We start from the raw sequence: 21,994 nt of genomic DNA, 5'->3' as shown, positions 1-21,994 counted from the left end.
AGTGTATACACTAGCATTTTGTGACATCTCTTTGTACAAAGCCTGTCTCTCTCCACTCCTTCTACCTCAAATATTTCTTATTTCTCTATTTAAATATCTACCCACTGTCCTCCAATAAATTATATTGGAACTGGGATATAATTTCTATATTATTCTAATAAATTGGGGCTCTCCAAAGAGAAAACCCTTGGGACTGATGTCCACTAAATGTATATGTCCCAATTGGAAATTTTTTATTAAAGGGTTATTCTCATCCCTAAGGTCCTACCCCAATATGTAGTAGGGGTAATAATAATATTAGCAAATGCTTCAATTAGAACTGTAGTATAGTTCTCCTGATATAGCTGTGTCTCTTACCTCATGTGAAGGGCATTGCAGCTTAGGTATTCCCTGTTACAACCACAAGCAACTAACTAACTGTCACTAAGCCAGGGAAGGAGTCTTGCGAGGATAATTTGCATATTCCCAGTGCCTTCTGGGATAAGTGAAGAGTCACCGCGAGCTCAAGGAGAACCGGGTTTTGCCCGTTACAGCCGGAAGGAAGACTTCTGAATTTTAGCCTGTCTTCTTCATTGTGAGCGTGAGTGAGCAAAGTGTGAGCAAAAGTAAGTGTGAGTAGAATTGTTTGTATTTAGTTGTTTAATTACTTAACATTTGTTTAGTGCTATCCCCATTAGAAAATGTGCTCCACTATTGCTAATGCGATCCAGTGTACATCTTGTCTCATGTATGCAGTCCTTGAAAAGCCGTTCGAGGGTGCATACTGTTGTTGGAGGGTGCATACTGTTGTTGGAGGGTGCGTACTGTTGTTGGAGGGTGCGTACTGCTGTTGGAGGGTGCATACTGCTGTTGGAGGGTGCATACTGTTGTTGGAGGGTGCATACTGTTGTTGGAGGGTGCATACTGTTGTTGGAGGGTGCATACTGTTGTTGGAGGGTGCATACTGTTGTTGGAGGGTGCATACTGTTGTTCGAGATGTGCGCAAGTTGCACATTTGGAAGCCCAGATACTGGATCTAAATGAGCAGCTGGCAACTCTGAGATGCATTAGCAATATGGAAAGGAGTGTGCTGCTCACTGAGCAGCAGCTTGCTGGGTCAGATGTGGGGGAGGATCGTAGTAGGGAGTGGCAGGACGGTGAGGTAGGTAGCTGGGTGACAGTTAGAAAGGGGGGTAAAGGGAAAAGTGCTAGGAAGGCTAGTCCTGAACTGACACACCCCAATAGGTTTGCAAACTTGGCAGATGAGGGGGATGTCATTACAGGGGTAGCATTGCTGCAGCAAGGCATGACCTCTGAACGCCAGAGGAGTGTCTGCTCCAGTAAGGGGGGGAATAGGAGTGCAGGGCAGGCAAGACAGGTACTGGTAGTGGGGGACTCAATTATTAGGGGGACAGATAGGGCAATCTGTCACAAAGACAGGGATCGCCGAACAGTGTGTTGTCTTCCTGGCGCTCGAGTTCGGCACATCACTGATCGGGTTGACAGATTACTGGGAGGGGCTGGGGAGGACCCAGCGGTCATTGTACACATTGGCACAAATGACAAAGTTAGAGGTAGGTGGAAGGTCCTTAAAGATGATTTCAGGGAATTAGGTTGTAAGCTTAAAGCATGGACCTCAAAAGGTGGTATTTTCGGAAATACTACCTGTGCCACGAGCCACACCAGAGAGGCAAAGGGAGATCAGGGAGGTTAACAGGTGGCTCAGGAATTGGTGTAGGAAAGAGGGTTTTGGGTTCCTGGAGAATTGGGCCGACTTTTCAGTTGGCTACAGATTCTATGCTAGGGATGGGCTGCATCTTAATGGGGAGAGTGCAGCTCTGCTGGGGCAGAAAATGGCTAGAAGGTTGGAGGAGTGTTTAAACTAGGAATGGGGGGCGAGGGTATTCACTTTATAGAAAGGGAATGTAGTGCAGATAGTGACCAGGGCACAAGTAATGAAATTGGGGGTGGTACGGGGGGGAAGGGTTAGGACAGTTAATACAGTAAGCAGGAATACAGGTACAGAGTCATACGTAACGTGCATGTACACTAATGCCCGAAGCCTCACAAATAAGGTGGAGGAATTAGAATTAATATTGTTGGAAGAAAATTATGATATAGTGGGGATATCAGAGACATGGCTGGATGAGAGCTATGACTGGGCTGTTAATTTACAGGGTTATAGCCTATTCAGGAATGACCGTACAAATAAGCAAGGGGGAGGTGTGTGTCTATATGTAACATCATCCTGCGTGACAACATATGTGAGGGTACTGAGAATGTAGAGTCCCTATGGGTGGAGATAAGGGGGGGGAGAATGAATAATAAAATACTGATAGGGGTGTGTTATAAGACGCCGAATATTATGAAGAGGTAGAGAATCTCCTCATAAAGCAAATTGATAAAGCAGCGAGTCTCGGAGAGGTAATTATTATGGGGGACTTTAACTATCCTGATATAAATTGGGGAACAGAAACTTGCAGTTCCAGCAAAGGAAATAGATTTTTGATAACGATGAAAGATAATTACCTTTCACAAATGGTCCAGGACCCCACAAGAGGGGGAGCACTACTAGATCTTATACTAACCAATAGGCCAGACCGCATATCAAATATACAAGTTGGGGGTTACTTGGGGAATAGTGATCACAAAATAATAAGTTTTCATGTATTCTTTAGTAAGATGTCTAGTAGAGGGGCTACAAGGACACTAAACTTCAGGAAAGCAAATTTTAAACGGTTGAGAGATGATCTTAGTGCAATAAACTGGGATGATGTACTAAGTAATAAAAGTACACAAAGCAAATGGGAGACTTTTATGAGCATCCTGAATAGGGCTTGTGCAGAAAATATACCCTATGGGAACAAACATGCTAGAAATAGGAGGAAACCCCTATGGCTAAATAGAGCTGTAAAGGAAGCCATAAAAGAAAAACAGAAAGCCTTAAAAGAATTAAGGAGGGTAGGTAGTGATGAGGCATTATATAATTATAGAAAATTAAATAAAATATGTAAAAAGCAAATTTAAGTTAGCTAAGTTTGAGACAGAGAGACTCATTGCGAGAGAAAGTAAAAATAATCCTAAAATATTCTTTAACTACATAAACAGTAAAAAACTGAAAAGCGATAGTGTTGGCCCCCTTAAAAATAGTCTTTGTGAAATGGTGGAAGGGGATGAGGGTAAAGCCAACCTGCTGAATGACTTTTTTCTACAGTTTTTATACAAGAAAATGCCATGGCAGAATGCATGACCAGTGATACCATAAATTCACCCTTGAATATTACCTGCTTAACCCAGCAGGAAGTACGCCGCCGCCTCGAAATCACTAAGGTTGACAAATCTCCGGGCCCGGATGGCTACACCCCAGAGTACTACAGGAATTGAGTTCTGTGATAGATAGACCATTATTTTTAATCTTCTCAGATTCCTTAATAACAGGGTCGGTACCGCAGGACTGGCGCATAGCAAATGTGGTGCCAATATTCAAAAAGGGGACAAAAACTGAGCCGGGAAATTATAGGCCGGTAAGTTTAACCTCTACGGTTGGTAAAATCCTTGAGGGTTTCTTGAGAGATGCTATACTGGAGTATCTCAAGAAAAATAACCTTATGACAGAGTATCAACATGGGTTTATGAGGGATCGATCCTGTCAAACTAATTTGATCAGCTTCTATGAAGAGGTAAGTTCAAGCCTGGACCAGGGAAATGCAGTGGATGTTGTGTATATGGACTTTTCAAAAGCTTTTGATACGGTGCCACACAAAAGGTTGGTACATAAAATGAGAATGGGGATAGGGGAAAATATGTGTAACTGGGTTAAAAACTGGCTCAGTGATAGGAAACAAAGGGTGGTTATTAATGGTGCGTACTCGGACTGGGTCTCAGTTCATAGTGGGGTACCACAGGGGTCAGTATTGGGCCCGCTTCTTTTCAACATATTTATAAATGACCTTGTTGGGGGCATGCGGAGTAGAATTTCAATATTTGCAGATGATACTAAACTCTGCAGGGTAATCAATACAGAGGAGGATAATTTTATATTACAGGGAGATTTATGTAAATTGGAGGATTGGGCTGAGAAGTGGCAATTGAAGTTTAATGTAGATAAATGTAAGGTCATGCACTTGGGTAGAGGAAATAACATTTATGATTATGTACTTAATTGTAGAACACTGGGTAAAACAGACACAGAAAAAGACTTGGGTGTATGGGTGGATGGTAAACTTCACTTTAGTGGACAGTGTCAGGCAGCTGCTGCCAGGGCTAATAAAATAATGGGATGTATTAAAAGAGGTATAAGTGTTCATGAAAAAAATATAGTTCTACCTCTGTACAAGTCACTAGTGCGACCGCACTTATATACTGTGTACAATTCTGGTCACCGATATATAAGAAGGACATAGCTGAACTGGAGAGGGTGCAGAGAAGAGCGACCCAGATTATTAGAGGAATGGGTGGGCTGCAATACCAAGACAGGTTATTAAACTTGGGGTTATTTAGTTTGGAAAAACGAAGGCTTAGGGGGGATCTAATCACAATGTATAAATATATGAGGGGACAGTACAGAGACCTTTCCAAAGATCTCTCTACACCTAGGCCTGCGACTGGAACACGGGGGCATCCGCTACGTCTTGAGGAAAGAAGGTTTAATCATAATCACAGACGAGGATTCTTTACTGTACGAGCAGTGAGACTATGGAACTCTCTGCCGCATGATGTTGTAATGAGTGATTCTCTACTAACATTTAAGCAGAGCCTGGACGCCTTTCTTGAAAAATGTAATATTACCAGTTATGTATATTAAATTTTATGACAGGGTGTTGATCCAGGGAACTAGTCTGATTGCCGGATGTGGAGTCAGGAAGGAAATTTTTTCCCCATTGGAACTTGTTTGCCACATTGGGTTTTTTTTGCTTTCCTCTGGATCAACATGTTAGGCTACGGGTTGAACTAGATGGACTTAGAGTCTCCCTTCAATCTTAAAAACTATGATGATACTATGATACTATATAAATGGACATAACCATGGATACCTGAGCTGCAATGCCCTGTACACACAGCTTCTCACGTGTGTGTATTCTCTAATGTTCAACAATATATGATTTTCCTGTAAAGCAATCTCTCACCATAATTACGGCTTTTCCCCCATCTCTGATAATAAACTAGAATTGATTTTTGGACAAAATGTTTCCCACATTCTGAACATGAATATGGCTTCTCTCCTGTGGGTATATTCAAGATTTTATTGAATGCCAAAGCATTGGACACAAAATAAACATGAAAATGGCTTCTCATGTGTGATTTGAACTATAACGAGGTTTTGTTTTAGTAAAAAAAATGTGCACATTTAGAACTGTAAAACAGACTCTTTGGTATGAATTTTCTTATGTCGAACAAGATGTGACTTATCTCCAAAACATTTCCCACATTCTGAACATAAATATGGCTTCTCTCCTGTGTGAATTCTCTGGTGTTTTGCAAAATCTGTTTGTCGTGTGAAACATTTCCCACATTCTGAACATGAAAACAGATTTTCTCTTGTATGAAGTCTTTGATGGGTGGTAAGATAAGATTTATCTGTAAAGCTTTTTCCACATTCTGTACATAAATATGGCTTCTTATTGTCTGTGTGAGTTCTCTGATGTTTAACACTATCTGATTGATAAGTAAAAGATTTCCCGCATTCTGAACATGAATACGGCTTCTCTCCTGTGTGTATTCTCTGATGTCTTGCAAGACTTGATTGATCTGAAAAACATCTCCTACATTCTAAACAGGAGTACGGCTTCTCCCCTGTGTGACTTCTTCCATGTTTAACAAGACCCGATTTATGAGCAAAACACTTTCCACATTCTGAACATGAATAAGGCTTCTCACCTGAGTGAATTCTCTGATGTTGAGCATAAACTGATTGATGTGTAAAACATTTCCCACATTCTGAACATGAAAACGGCTTCTCCCCTGTGTGGATTCTCTGATGTGTAACAAGATATGATTTACCTGTAAAACATTTCCCACACTCAGTACAAGAATATGGCTTTGCTCCTGTGGGACTTCTCTGATGTTTAACATGACCGGACTGATGCGTAAAACATTTCCCACATTGTGAACATGAATAATTTTTGGCCCCCATATGAGATTGCATATGTCTAAGAAGACTTGATTTATATGCAAAACACTTCCCACATAGTGAACATGAAAATGCTTTCTCCCCCATGTGACTCCTTTCGTGACTAAAACTTGATTGATCTGTAAAGCATTCCCCGCATAGTGCACTTGAAAATGGCTTCTCTCTTGTGTGAGTTCTTTGATGTTTAACAAAATGTGATTGCTGTCTGAAGCATTGCCCACATTCAAAACATGAATATGGCTTCTCCCCTGTGTGAATTCTCTGATGTCTAACAAGTCCTGATTTATCTATAAAGGATTTCTTACATAGTGAACATGAAAATGGCTTCTCTCCTTTGTGAAATCTTTCATGTATGACAAGACTTGATTTATCAGAAAAGCATTTCTCACATTGAGAACAAGAGTACGGCTTCTCCCCTGTGTGAATCCTTCTGTGTGCATGGAGACTTGAGCTTCTTGTAAAGCGTTTTCCACATTGACCACATTTAAATCTTTTGCCTCCTTTTTCCATTATATTTGAGGTAATCTGATACTGGTTAGTAGAAGAATCCTTGTTAGGGGGACTGTGTGTTCGATTTATACTGTGAAGTTTGGAATGGACATGAAGGTTGATGAGGTTTTCTTCTGAAGAGTGCTGCTTGATATCTTCCTCTTCTACTTTATAATTTAGCAATAAATTTGAGTTTCTTTCCAAATTCTTGTGATTTTCTGTTTAGATTAAAAATGGATTTTGTTAGTTTAAAGAATTTGGAAAAACACAAAAATAAATATAACAATCCTATTAAAGTCAGCAGGCAATTTACAATGCATGTTGAAGGAGTAGGGTGGCTACTTCAGAAATGAGACATACGCACCATGCCTTTCTAAGCCAATCCCAACGTAAGCTCAAGAAACTGCAATAAGAACTATAACAAAAACTTCACATGTGGATCCAGCCTTATAAAACATTGTTTAACACTTTAAAATGTGTCAGACAAAATCTGTGATTCTGATCTGCGCCCAGCGCCACATTCATTACATAAACTTAAAAACATAAAACTCAAAAAAACTCTGTCCTCTAACAAAAATCCAATCACGGCCTCAGCTCACCAAGATAACGTGACACCACACAAAACCGACATCTCCGGCTGAATTCATGGACATGACAAGAGCTCAACTGAATAGACAGTAAGATGATCAAATCAGTAGTAAGTAAGCTGTAAAGGATTTCCAGCCCTTGTCGGATTCACTACACTAACAACAGCACAAAGAACATGAGGATTGGGTTTTCATGTGAAAAAACGTCTTCTGGAACACTTTCACATTCTCACATGAAGACTTCTTCATAACATTGCCCACGTGGTTTCCAAACCAATTTCTGAATATCAATTCTTTCAAAACAAAGCGGGACCCATTGCAGAAGAGAACAGACCTGCAATTTAGCCTCCGTTCCCATCTTGATCTTCAAAGCGGTGTGAGAGTGTTGACATGACGTCAGTGGTCACTTGTAGCTGGACATCCGTCTTTTAGCCCAATGTTGTGGTGATGTCTCCTTATCATTTTTGCAGACTCCATGTGACACCTTAGGCTTGAAATATGACATAAAATTTCACCTGCAGTAGAGATTGAAGTTCTATATTCTGATCTTCAAATTTGACAAGACCTTGTGGGCAACACCATGAAGAGGCCTTCACGAGGGAACATCACACTGGTTGTACTCCAGAGATTATAGTGTGTGGTGGGATAATGTACGGTAGCCAGACCCCTCTAGTCTTCATTTCCGGTCACTAACAGCTCGACATTATATTGATTTGGTGGTGGACCCATTGGCATGGCCAATTCTCCAAAGTGTCCAAGCAGCCATTTTTAAATTTGACAACGGAGCAAATCCTGATGACTTGGAAAATTGCATTCAGCGGCAGAACTTCCTTTAGATGACCATTAATAACCTCAGAGATAACAGCAGAGGCCGGAAGTGTCGGGGTTTCTGCACGAAGCTCAGACTGCAAACTATATAATCCAGAAGTTTCCATTTTTCTATCACTTGCAGATCAGTAACATCTCCATCCCAGGATCTCCATGATTTCACCACTTCTCCTCCTTGGTACTTAAATTTCATGATTGAGGAGTGAATACTTTTCTATAATCGCTTCTTACCTTGTGATGTCAGATGCCAGAGCTCCACCATCATCACCTCCTCGTTCCACTCCTTGTGTCCTTCCAGATACTCCCACTCCTCCATGGAGAGAAAGACAGCGACGTCCTGACACCTTATAGGAACCTGACAACAATGACACCGACATCACCCAGAATCCTCCAGTGCTTCCTGTATAATGTCCCAGCAGTCACCTCTCCCCTCATCACCCAGAATCCTCCAGTGCTTCCTGTATAATGTCCCAGCAGTAACCTCTCCTCTCATCACCCAGAATCCACCACTGCTTCCTGTATAATGTCCCAGCAGTCACCTCTCCGCTCATCACCCAGAATCCTCCAGTGCTTCCTGTATAATGTCCCAGCAGTCACCTCTCCCCTCATCACCCAGAATCCTCCAGTGCTTCCTGTATAATGTCCCAGAAGTCACCTCTCCCCTCATCACCCAGAATCCTCCAGTGCTTCCTGTATAATGTCCCAGCAGTCACCTCTCCCCTCATCACCCAGAATCCTCCAGTGCTTCCTGTATAATGTCCCAGCAGTCACCTCTCCCCTCATCACCCAGAATCCTCCAGTGCCTCCTGTATAATGTCCCAGCAGTCACCTCTCCCCTCATCACCCAGAATCCTCCAGTGCTTCCTGTATAATGTCCCAGCAGTCACCTCTCCCCTCATCACCCAGAATCCTCCAGTGCTTCCTGTATAATGTCCCAGCAGTCACCTCTCCCCTCATCACCCAGAATCCTCCAGTGCTTCCTGTATAATGTCCCAGCAGTCACCTCTCCGGTCATCACCCAGAATCCTCCAGTGCTTCCTGTATAATGTCCCAGCAGTCACCTCTCCCCTCATCACCCAGAATCCTCCAGTGCTTCCTGTATAATGTCCCACCAGTCACCTCTCTCCTCATCACCCAGAATCCTCCAGTGCTTCCTGTATAATGTCCCAGCAGTCACCTCTCCCCTCATCACCCAGAATCCTCCAGTGCTTCCTGTATTATGTCCCAGCAGTCACCTCTCCGCTCATCACCCAGACTCCACCATTGCCTCCTGTATAATGTCCCAGCAGTCACCTCTCCCCTCATCACCCAGAATCCTCCAGTGCTTCCTGTATAATGTCCCAGCAGTCTCCTCTCCCCTCATCACCCAGAATCCTCCAGTGCTTCCTGTATAATGTCCCAGCAGTCACCTCTCCCCTCATCACTCAGAATCCTCCAGTGCTTCCTGTATTATGTCCCAGCAGTCACCTCTCCGCTCATCACCCAGAATCCTCCAGTGCCTCCTGTATAATGTCCCAGCAGTCACCTCTCCCCTCATCACTCAGAATCCTCCAGTGCTTCCTGTATTATGTCCCAGCAGTCACCTCTCCCCTCATCACCCAGAATCCTCCAGTGCTTCCTGTATAATGTCCCAGCAGTCTCCTCTCCCCTCATCACCCAGAATCCTCCAGTGCTTCCTGTATAATGTCCCAGCAGTCACCTCTCCCCTCATCACCCAGAATCTTCCAGTGCTTCCTGTATTATGTCCCAGCAGTCACCTCTCCCCTCATCACCCAGAATCCTCCAGTGCTTCCTGTATAATGTCCCAGCAGTCACCTCTCCCCTCATCACTCAGAATCCTCCAGTGCTTCCTGTATTATGTCCCAGCAGTCACCTCTCCGCTCATCACCCAGAATCCTCCATTGCCTCCTGTATAATGTCCCAGCAGTCACCTCTCCCCTCATCACCCAGAATCCTCCAGTGCCTCCTGTATAATGTCCCAGCAGTCACCTCTCCCCTCATCACCCAGAATCCTGCAGTGCCTCCTGTATAATGTCCCAGCAGTCACCTCTCCCCTCATCACCCAGAATCCTCCAGTGCTTCCTGTATAATGTCCCAGCAGTCACCTCTCCCCTCATCACCCAGAATCCTTCAGTGCTTCCTGTATAATGTCCCAGCAGTCACCTCTCCGGTCAGCAGCTCAATCATCTTGTTGCTGAGCTCTAGGATCTTCTTCTTGCTCCTCTCATGTATCGGGGGAGGGGCTGTGATGGGGCTCAGGCTCCGCCCTCCTGACTCCTGGAGATGGATGAGGGGAGTCACACAGTCCCCCGGTGTCTTCCTCACTATGGTGTAATCCTGTGGATGGAGACAAATCACTAAATCCCAGATATATAATGAAATCCTGACAGGAATGTGGAGGAGTTACCTCTCCGCTCAGCAGGGAGATGATCTCCAGGGTGAGGGTTAATAAACTTCTGCTGATCTCATTCCTGTCCTCGTCCATCCTTGGGTGATCTTTCAGGAGAAGGAAGGGTGAAGACTGGATCAGCTGGAGGGATCTCGTCCTGCCGGCATCTTTATGATAAAGGAGAAGATGGAAATCAGAGGAGACAATACAATGTAAGGGACAGACGCCGGTTTCTCAGGGGGCCATCTGAGGACATGTTTCCTTCTGAGGTCCAGACATAACTACAGCTCCGGCTATTCAACCTCTGAATTGTTGAAGAGAACAGCAATCGAGGAATCTATAGGAAGAGTTCCCATCATGAGCCCAAATCCAATAGTGGAATCACCATCAGCCACATGGATGACATCAAGCTGTACGCAAAAAATGAATGAGATATCGATCCAATGATCCATGTGACAAGAATCTACAGGGAAGACATCGGGATGTCCTTTATCCTCTTTATTATTGAAGAGAATAGCAATCGAGGAATTTATAGGGAGAGTTCCCACTATGAGCCCATCGGCTCCTTCACCTCTCTGTAAATGGGAATCAGAAGAAAGACATCTGATCTAAGAAAATAAACATTTTCTTCCAAATTATTTAACCCCTTCCCGATATCAGGCATCTACCACTAAGGACAGCGATAGGGGGGTGAATCTGCGAATGCTACTATTAACCCCTTAAATGCAGTTGTCATTTGCTGTCCCTGGTGCCTACTGCCCTCGTGCTCATGAGGTGCAGATGAGCACCATTGTGGCTGCGAGTCTGCACTGAAGAATATAGAAAAAGTCATCAGGTGATTACAGGTTGAAGTCCACTAATGGATAAAAAAAATAAAGAATATTAAAAAATCTGATTACCCATGGTCAATTATACAACAAAAAACAAACCATCATTTGGTATCAAGCTCTGTAAATGCTAGATGGAGTGGTTTTTTTGGGGTTAATAAAGTGGTGAAAGAGGGTGTTTTTTTGTATTTTATTTCAAATAAAGGATTTTTTACAAGTTTCTGTTTATTTACTTTTACTTACAGATTAGTAATGGGGGTCTCATAGAAGCCTCCCATCACTAATCTAGGGCTTAGTGGCAGCTGCCATTAACCCCATATTACCCCAATTGCCACCACGCCAGGGCAATCAGAAGAGCTGGGTAAAGTTCTGGGACTATAGCATCTAATGGATGCGACAAATCTGGGTGGCTGCAGGCTGCTATTTTTAGGCTGGGCGGCCCAACAAGCATAGGTCTTCTCAGCCTGAGAATACCAGCCCCTAGCTGTCAGGCTTTATCATGGCCGGGTTTCAAAATGGAGGGGACCATGTGCCATTTTATAAATTATTTATTTAAATATTTAAAAAACAGTCACATGCGGTTCCTCTTATTTTGATACACAGCCAAGATAGGTGCAATATGAGGGGACCTTATTCCAAATTTTATTATTTACTTATTTTTGCTGTACGATATAGACGTGCAGACCGAGTCTGTGATTGGAAGCATCAGACACTGTCACTCAGGATGGGAGCACGTCTGACTGCAACCAATCACAGACACCGATGTGTTATGATCCGGAACCATGGAAGATCACTATAAATCATTGGTAAAAAGGTGACAAGAGCATTGGCAACCAATCTGGTTGCCATCCCCTTACTAACTATCAACACTAGAAGTAGCTGAGGGGTGAACTAACATCCTATGCACCGCGGACCCAGCTGGAGAAGCTAGCTATCCTAAAGGAAGGAAAGATGAATAATTCTCTGCCTCAGAAATAGACCGTAAAGGTATAGCAAGCCCCCCACATTCAAAGACTGCGGTGATATAGGAAAACACAATACACAGATGGATGATAGGCTTAGCAAAGGTGAGGCCCCCGCGGACTAAAATAGGAAAGGACAGGAAAGGGACTGATGGCCTCAGCACATCAGACTCTCCACTACCGTGGAAAGCTTCAAGAGGAACCTCAAGATCCACCTCTTCCAACAAGCCTACAACCTACAATAGCCCTCAGTCTAGTAGACCACTGCGCAACCAGCTCTGTCCTCACCTATTGTACCATCACCCATTCCCTGTAGACTGTGAGCCCTCGCGGGCAGGGTCCTCTCTCCTCCTATACCAGTCTGTCTTGTACTGTTAATGATTGTTGTACGTATACCCTCTCTCACTTGTAAAGCGCCATGGAATAAATGGCGCTATAATAATAAATAATAATAATAATGGTGGCCAGAGAAAAACCCTACAAAAATCCAAATTCCTGATAGTACAAAAAAGCCCTCAGATCGCACGATCTGCACTCCATCCTATACCAGGCGCTCTTGTCATACTAATGAACAGAAAGCAGGAACCATTACACATACAAGAAGCAACAAACACATGGACTTATAGGAGCAATACTCCAAACATAGCTTCAGGGAGCTTTCCAGCTAAGCAACAGAGAGGGAAGATTCCTGCCTGCAAATAAACTGAAAACAACAACAGTAAATGACAAACTCAGATAAGAGCAAAAAGAATAAAACAACATAAGAAAGAACCAAGCACTTATCTGCAGAAGATGTGGTCTGGAGCAGGATGAGAAGGCTGGAAAACTAAAGAACAAATGACATCCGGCTCAGACTGCCGTTAGCAATGGAAACGCCCATTGCTCAAACACACCTGGTCTCTGTCCAAACCATTCCTTGCCACAAGAGGGATCCTCACAGCAGCAAAAGCATAACTGACATTCACAACACCGATAGGAGGGGAAAGCAGTGCATATGCAATGAAGGTAATGAGCGGCCCCGGAAGTGAATGAGCAGCCAGGAAGCAGTTACAGCCACGCCAGAGCCTCGGTAAGTATAACTGGCTTACTTCATTCCTATTTTCTTTATTTTTTTTTATTTCCTGAGTTTCTGGATCTGGATTATTAGCCGGAATTCCCTGAAACTTTCGGGCATGGGTCCGGCACTCAGGTACGTCATTTCAAACTGTGCAAATCCAGACATTTACAGTCCAGGTCCACACATCACTAGTCATGTGACGTGTTCTGATGTTATCACTCATTTATTGTGACTACAGCAGAGTCGCACAAAACTCATCTCTGTGAATGAGACCGTCGTCACAGATTAACACACACTAGAATAAGGACTGGACTCATTCATCATTCTTTACATCTGTAGAGCAAAAGATAGGAGCGCACCACAATCATGAGAAAATGAGGGGACGGGCTATAAGCATAAGGGTGCTATCTGGTGCATTCTTTACATCTGGACAGAAGGATGTGGTGCATCAGCGTCTCATCACTCCGGATAGAGCCATCCTTCCACCATAAATACTGAACTCGGACAATGATACAGACTGTAAAGTCTCTAGATAGAAATCATGATGCATTGACCTATTTGTCTCAGCCATATCCAAGAATCACCACAGAGAAGATCAAGGAAGGAATAATTACTTATCCCCAGGTCAGAAAACATCAAAAGTCATTAGAGATTTAGCTGAAAGACGTCAAAAGAAAAGCGTGAAAGGCTTCAAAACTGTGTCAGAATAGTTTACTAGGAAAAGTCAATGCAGGGAATGTCCAGCAGCTGTGGAGGAACTTCTAAAGGCAGATGAGAAGATGTTGTGTCCTCCATGAATCCTGATTAATTGTGGTGCACTCAGAGCGGTATCATTGGGATATCGGTCATTGAGGAGCGCTACGAAGGTAAATGGTGCCGGCAATGGTGGCAGAAAACTGCCGGATGATCAGGAAAGAAGTAACAGAAGAGAAGAGACACAAGATGCTGTATAGAGCGCGTACGGAATAATAGGAAATGTCATTAAGCAACGACTTCTTCACTTTTTTCCTCTGTGACTTCCAAACAAGAACCAACCTCACATTTTCAATGTCATTTTCTCTTCGGTATTTGAAAATTTCGTAAGATTAGTTAATTACATCTCTGAGAAAAACAACCCTGTGTTGAGCAGTGCAACGCCCATACTGGCATCCCGTTCTGTCCTGCTCTCCTGCCCCTGCGGGCACACCGGCACTCTCACCTTCCCAGTCGCCCAGCGGCCACTGCTCCGTGCCCAGTCCCTGCTTGTCCAGAGTGCCTACGCATACCACACAGGCTTCCAAGAAGTGTCCTTAGGGCACACATGGCCCTTTTCTTAAAGGGCCAGTACGTACTAACCCAGAAGTGCTTCTCACCCTATGGCTGAGAGGCATCAGGTATTTAAGACACCTTCCCGTTAAGGGAGATACTTGGCCAATGAGTTCTATACGTTGCTAGTTCTCAGGTCCCTTGTGTTGCTGCTGCGCTTACTATGTGGGGCACTGCAGCCCGAATGTGGATGCTGCCCCCTGACTGCTGGCCCTCTCCCCCGTGGTAATTAGGTTCGCCCCCCTTAAGAGATCCCTCGACATTGCCACTCCCCCGGAGGCGTCATCGGATCCTCCCCCTGCAGCTTACTGCGCAGGAGCCGCGGTTTTTTCCAGCCACTCTTACCCAGGACCCGGACCAGTTTGGACTGCCGGCACCATGAACCCGCTGATGGATGCGGTAAGAGAGCGCATCGGCAGGGAGGGCAGCGAATGGCTCACAGGGCTTTTCCCGGTGGGCAGCTTCCTCTCTGCCGAGGTTCAAACGTTCGGCGCCGGCGCGCGGAGGTCTAAGAGACATACCCGCCCGCCAGCCCGTTTGAGCCCGCCGCAAAATTAAAAAAAGAGCGCGAAGAAAAACCCTTCGCGCTCTCAGCTAATGCCCCCGCCCACCTGCTTTATCGCGGCTGCCAGCGCCATCACGGGGGACGCTCCAGGGAACAGGGGAGCAGCGCAGGTTGGAATTACTCCAGCTCAGGCTGCAAGCAGCTGCGCTGTCAGAAAGGGATCCGTTTTCCCTCAGCAGCCAGCTTTTAGCACTGCCCCGTCTGGCCTGCCCTTAGTATCCATGGGGGCCAATAATACAAGCCAGAGTTCTTCTGGCTCTAGTAGTGCCTCAGCAGATATAGGAGCACTGCCTGAACCTGCCCCTGTAGTTCATAGGGGGGGAGGAGAGGGGTCCCTAAATGTTACAACGGTGGAGGGCCAGTTGGTTCTGTGGCCCCCATCTGATCAGACACCGCCACCATCACAGCCGAGCCAGCCTTTATTTATTCCCCCACCAGGTCCAGGCATAGCTTCTCAGCTGAATCCCCTTAGTGTACACGTACCTACTCAGTTGGCAGCTTATGTAAAGGGGGATGGTGCTAGTTCGCCACTTGTCCTGCAGAATAGCCACCTACAGATGAGGGCGGGGGTGGTTAGTGGAGCCTACCAGAGCATATCACGGTCACGTGCTGGGACCCCGGCCACGGCTATTGCGGATGGTGCGGGCAGCCATCGTGGTCGGGATTCATCATCATCATCCGATGAGCAGCGAGCGCGTCGGCGCAGCAGGCGACGCCACAGCAGCCGTCGCCACGGCAGATCCAGGTCTAGGCAGCGTAGCCGGCGTTCCAGGTCCTCGCGCTGGCGTTCCCCCTCTTCCTCAGACGTATCCCCGGAGACTTCGCACAGGGGACGAAGATCATCAACTGCTACAGCTGTCCATCGAGTGGACATGGGTCCGACGTCCGGTGAGCATCTCCAGGAGCTGGGGAATACAGTTTCTACGACACACGGTGAGTACCCTTATGTGGGTGTCTGGAACGGGGTTGGGTCCACCGGGGCCGAGTCCAGGGATCCGACTCAAGGACATAAGATCTTTTTGAACCCAAAATTGTTACAGCACCCTGAGCCTAAACCGACCCTCCCTTGTCCGGATCTTTACAAAGATGGGCTTTTCTGTGGGGTCCCTCCCCTTGGTTCCCACCTTGAAGCACAAGTAAAAGAGCTAATTTGGGCCAACAGTTACGTCGATATTTGGTCTTTAATATCGACTGACCAGCATTCGATAGACCGGGAGCGGCGGCTGGGCGAGAAAATTTACGATCGCAAGCCAAAGGTCGCTAAGACCATAAATAATTGGTTGCAGGCTTTTTCCGTTTTAGGATGCGTTATGGGGCAACGGCACCCGGAAAGGTGCTCAGAACTGTTTACTTATATGGACAGCATTTACAGCTCATATAAGTCCCACGGAGGGTCCGCGTGGTGGAAATACGATGAGGATTTCCGCCGACGCTTAGACCTTCAGCCTCACCTGGGTTGGGGAGTCAAGGCCACTGACTCTTGGCTCCGCCTGATGATGGCGCAGAGGGCTATCCAGCCCTTTTCCGGGGCGGCCGCTGTGCCCGGATCTCACATGGGTGCGGTGGCCGTTCGCCGACCGGGAACATGTTGGTTATTTAACGACGGGTTCTGTAAGTACCACACCCTGTGCAAATACAAGCACGAATGCTCGGCGTGCGGTGGACCCCACACTGCCTCAAAATGCAACAGATCTGCCCAAAAAGTCCACGGGACAAAACCCGGTACCCAGGAACACCGGGACCCCAGTGAGCGTCACCAGGATGGGGCCGTGGTTAAACAGGTACCCCAATAAGAAGGCAGCAGCCCAAATCAGATTCGGCTTTTCTTTCGGTTTTTTCATACCTTTCCTTTTTTCTAAGCTCCCCTCGTTATCCCCCAACCTAAAATCGGCCAGGGAAAATCCTGAGGTCATTCGGTCAAAAGTGTTTAAGTAGGTTGCTTTAGGGCGTTTCCGAGGCCCGTTTAAGGCCCCCCCCTTCAGCAATCTTCGGGTGTCTCCTTTGGGGGTTGTCCCCAAAAAGGAGCATGGGCAGTTCCGCCTCATTCACCATCTGTCCTATCCCAAGGGCAGGTCTGTGAATGACGGTATACCCGAGGAAGACTCGGCGGCCCATTACGTGTCTTTCGACAAGGTGGTAGAATTGGTCAGGCGGGCCGGCAGGGGTGCCCTATTGGCCAAATCCGATATAGAGTCGGCTTTCCGCCTTTTGCCGGTACATCCAGATTGCCACCACCTGCTGGGGGCTATGCTGGATGGTGAGTATTACTTCGACACCTGCCTCCCCATGGGTTGTTCCATCTCTTGTCAGTATTTTGAAATGTTCAGCTCTTTCCTAGAATGGGCTGCCCGCCGGGAGACAGGTTCCGCTGGAATAACCCACTATCTGGATGATTTCTTATTTGTCGGCCCCGCTTCCTCTCCTTTATGCCAACTGGTTTTGGACCGCTTTCAGTCCTTGATGGGGCTGTTCGGGGTCCACCTTTCAAAAGAAAAAACCATTGGCCCTGTTACTGTCCTGTCTTTTCTGGGGATAATCATCGACACCGACGCAATGGAGTTCAGGCTCCCCCCAGAAAAAATCAGCGGCCTGGTCAACCTTATTTCGGCAGTCATCTCGGTCGGAAAAGTTACCCTAGTACAAATGCAGTCACTATTGGGCTCCCTCAACTTCGCCTGCAAAGTTATGCCTATGGGCAGGATATTTTCCAGGCGTCTTTCCTTGGCCACCCGGGGCGCACGGCTGCCACACCATAGAATCAGAATAACAACCCCGCTGAAGAACGACCTAGCGGTATGGCAGAAATTTTTGAGTACTTATAATGGCCACACTTACTTTCAAGATGAGGAAAGTACAAACTCCGAAGTTGAGCTCTTTTCGGATGCCGCAGGCTCTTCCGGATTTGGGGTTATCTTTGGCACACAGTGGTGTGCTGATAAATGGCCAGTACCCTGGGTACAGTGGGCATGGACCGGCAACCTCACCCTGCTTGAGCTTTTCCCCATAGCGGTCGTGGTTGAACTCTGGGGGGAGGCATTGAGGAATAAGGGTATCGTTTTCTGGTGTGACAATGCCAGTGTGGTGCATGCCATCAACCACTTGTCCGCTTCTTCCCCTCCGGTCATCAGCCTGATTAGATTCTTGGTGTTAAAGTGCCTATCTGTAAATGCCTGGTTCAAAGCAAAGCATGTTCCCGGCTGCCGCAACAACATGGCTGACGCCCTGTCGCGTTTTCAATTTCAGAGATTCAGGGAGCTGCATCCGTCATCAGAGGTTCAAGGTTTGGAATGTCCAGCATGGATGTGGGATGTCCCGCTCAGCTGATCCCGATGATCCATTCCTCAGTGGCCCCATCGACTTGGAGGGCCTACGGTAAGGCGTGGAGTGATTGGTGTGAGTCTGTGGGGGAAATCCCTGGCTTTCCTTCGAGCGAAACTTTATTACAGCTTACACTGAGGTATTTGGTGTCTCTGAGCAACCGACGGGCATCGGGGGCGGTAACACGCAACCGGCTGTCGGGCATAGCATTCCACTTTAAACTTAGGAACTGGCCAGACGTTACAAAGTCCTTTTTGGTGCACCAAGTCTTGAAGGGCTGGAGGAGGAGCGACGTAAGGGTTGACCACAGAAGGCCCATTTCGTTCAAGCTGTTGTCCGATTTAATCAATGGCGCTAAGTCCCTGTGTAACACTTCATACGAGTCTACCCTGTTTGCTGCGGCTTTTGGAACCGCTTTTTTCGGGGCCCTTCGGGTCAGTGAACTAGTTCCTAAGGCGCGGGAAGCCACAGGTTGCCTGCGACGGGATGACGTTTTGGTATGCGGTGACGGCCTGCGAGTACGCTTGTGAAAAACTAAGACTGATCAGGAGGGCAGGGGCACATGGTTTCCCCTGTTTTCCATTACCGGCCCAGCGTGCCCTAGAGCCCTGGTCAGGGCTTTCCTGGCGGTCAGAGCCGAGGGTCCCCATTTTTTCACACATGAGGATGGTTCCCCCCTTCTGGCGGGGCAGTTTTTAAATTTCATGAGACGCATTTTGGTTTCCCTTGGTTTGCCAGCGGCTGAATTTGGCACTCATTCTTTCCGTATCGGGGCCGCTACTGAGGCTTCACGCGCCGGCATGCAAGATCCGGAAATCCAGCGGGTCGGTAGATGGCACTCCAAGTGCTTCATGAGTCCCGAGTTAGTCTTAGAAACGGGCTCCGCAGTTCGAGCCTTTGAATAGGTGCAGTTACCTGTTTTTTATTTGTTTGCTGTGGTTTGACATTGTTTTCCTTTCAGATACAAGCCGTCCTAGCGTATGGATCCTAGGTCATTCATTTGTGTACTGGGCAGCTCGGAGAGCGGACTCTCGACCTGGTGGCCGGTCCTTGGGTTTACTCGACATCGATGTTAATTGGAGAGGTATCAGGGGCCTGGCTTGGCCACAAGTTCTACCGGAGGTGGTCAAGATAGCAAGGATGGTCTCCTCCCCAGTGGTTTTGGTGTTACACGCCGGGGGTAACGACCTGGTCTCCTTCCCGTTGGCTGAGTTACTGACCCTCATGCGGTCAAATATGGACAAGTTTCCCTGCTTCTTCCCACAAATGAAGCTGGTTTGGTCTGAAGTAATTCCACGGCTCGTTTGGCATGGCGCTAGGGAAGGTCTCGCCATAGAGAGAACCCGGCGAACGCTGAATCAGCGTATCTCCAAATTCATTCGCTTTAAAAACGGGGTGGTCGTCCGCCATCACCAGCTGGAGGGTGATAATGCGGCTTATCTGCGGGCGGATGGAGTGCATTTGAATGATAGCGGGCAGGATGTGTTCATGGCAGGAATCCGTGAGGGTGTAGTACAAGCGCTCCAGTCGCTGGTGGGTGTGGTCGCAGCTCGTTGAGACTTGGCTGCTCCTTGGCGGAAGGGGTTGGAAATAAGGAAAAATGGAGGCGAAATACCCGCACCGGACGGCCGGATGGCGGTACTTTACCTAAACCCCTGGTATATGGGTTGATTTTAATGCCTTTTTGGAGAGCTGTGACCATAATTTTATCCCAAAAGATGAGAGCATTGTTTTCCTTTGACTCTCCAAATACAAAGTTAAATAAAAATGTTTGTTTAAAAGAAAAAAATTGTGTCGTGGTTTCTCTTAAAGGGGAGGATTATGTGCTGGGGTCCTGGCAGTCTGTGGGGCACTGCAGCCCGAATGTGGATGCTGCCCCCTGACTGCTGGCCCTCTCCCCCGTGGTAATTAGGTTCGCCCCCTTTAAGAGATCCCTCGACATTGCCACTCCCCCGGAGGCGTCATCGGATCCTCCCCCCGCAGCTTACTGCGCAGGAGCCGCGGTTTTTTCCAGCCACTCTTACCCAGGACCCGGACCAGTTTCCCGCCCACCCTCCCCTCGGTTTTCGGTTTTTTGGTTTAAGGAGATGTGGATTTCGGTTGTTGGTATTTTAAGTCACAGCAGGCGGAAGGGGTTTGGAAATAAGGAAAAATGGAGGCGAAATACCCGCACCGGACGGCCGGATGGCGGTACTTTACCTAAACCCCTGGTATATGGGCTGATTTTAATGCCTTTTTGGAGAGCTGTGACCATAATTTTATCCCAAAAGATGAGAGCATTGTTTTCCTTTGACTCTCCAAATACAAAGTTAAATAAAAATGTTTGTTTAAAAGAAAAAATTTGTGTCGTGGTTTCTCTTAAAGGGGAGGATTATGTGCTGGGGTCCTGGCAGTCTGCTGTGTGTTGTTGCTGATTCCATGTTAAGTCTACTGCTGCAACTACCCACACCATCCGCTCCTCTGAGATTTACTGCTGCTGATTGTACTACCAGAGACTGTTTGTGTCTGTGACACCAGCTGCTCAGGTTCCGTTCATCCCCTGGGGCTGGCTGTCATCTACCAGCGTGTCTATCACCACCTCTTGTGGCTTTAGTGAAGACTCAGTAGCCGTTCTAGTTCACTCCTCCAGGCCAGTGATTGGTACCCTTGTAACGTGGCGCAGGGTGGTAGTCGTGGGTGGGGTGATTGTCTGCCGCACCCTGGCACGCTACATGAAAATGGCGGTCCTGACTGGGTGGGTGGTATTGCACTACGGAGGCGTTACGCCCTTGCAGGTCGCATGTTGTTGATGGCTTTGGCCGGCCAGGACCAGATGGTAGTTCGCTCCAGAGAGGAAACCACAACTTCTTTATTAACACAAAGTCTTTACTGCACAGACGGCTGATGATATCACTATATACACAGGATAGCGGGGACATGGCTTCTCGGACGTTTCACATGCATTATAGAGTAACTCCAGACATATTTCTGCTGCGTGGTCATTCTCATATGTCCTTACACTTCCACACAGGCCTGAGCAATTCCCCACCACCCGGCTCCACCTGATATCACTGTCCTCCAGAGTCGCTCCGTCCTCTCCGAGGCTCCGCGTCATATTCCTCTCCTGTAGAGATTGTGCCAATATGGCCGGACTGGGCTAATCGTCTCCTGATGCTTCTGGATCTGCTGCCCAGGACTCTCTATTCGACTCGCGCACTGTTCCTTCTAGGCCCTTCCCTTCTTGAGTGATAAGCCATTAAGGGCTGCACTGCTGAGCGTCTCCCTTAGGGATCAGTCACTCGGTCATTCACTTACTGAGTGGATTCAGACTCAACTCCAGTCACTCTGTGTTGTAGATGGCTCTTTTCTCTGCTCAGTCCAGTGGATCCACTAACCCCTTGCTTGCCCCGCGAGTATTACAAGCAGTGTTAGTGATCAGTTTTTGCAAACTTATAAATCTTTGCCATTTACTCCACAAACTTATCTTCGCTCCTTTTCTTTCCTATTCTATGCTGAAAGTTCTTTTTGATGGCCTCATTCATGCTCTTTAGTAGCTGCTTTGAACTGCTGCTCTAGCAG

The 21,994-nt window shown here is 46.8% G+C and overlaps 1 protein-coding gene across 1 annotated transcript in view; it reads right to left on the bottom strand.

Annotated features, from left to right (window-relative positions):
- LOC142264795 (uncharacterized) overlaps positions 1–21,994 on the bottom strand; it is a 156,103-nt gene that overhangs the window by 105,305 nt on the left and 28,804 nt on the right. Inside the window, exons 5-8 of the mRNA XM_075332270.1 lie at positions 10,421–10,569; positions 10,177–10,350; positions 8,245–8,368; positions 5,334–6,816 (exon numbers count right to left, since the gene is read on the bottom strand). Of these exons, the coding sequence (XP_075188385.1) occupies positions 5,334–6,816; positions 8,245–8,368; positions 10,177–10,350; positions 10,421–10,569 (1,930 nt within the window). The remainder of the gene's footprint in view (positions 1–5,333; positions 6,817–8,244; positions 8,369–10,176; positions 10,351–10,420; positions 10,570–21,994) is intronic.

The sequence above is a fragment of the Anomaloglossus baeobatrachus genome, chromosome 1 (genome assembly GCF_048569485.1).
Source record: "Anomaloglossus baeobatrachus isolate aAnoBae1 chromosome 1, aAnoBae1.hap1, whole genome shotgun sequence".
Taxonomy (NCBI): Eukaryota; Metazoa; Chordata; class Amphibia; order Anura; family Aromobatidae; genus Anomaloglossus; species Anomaloglossus baeobatrachus.
The sequence above is the reverse complement of the archived record's forward strand: the minus strand, read 5'-3'. Positions and strand labels throughout refer to the sequence as shown.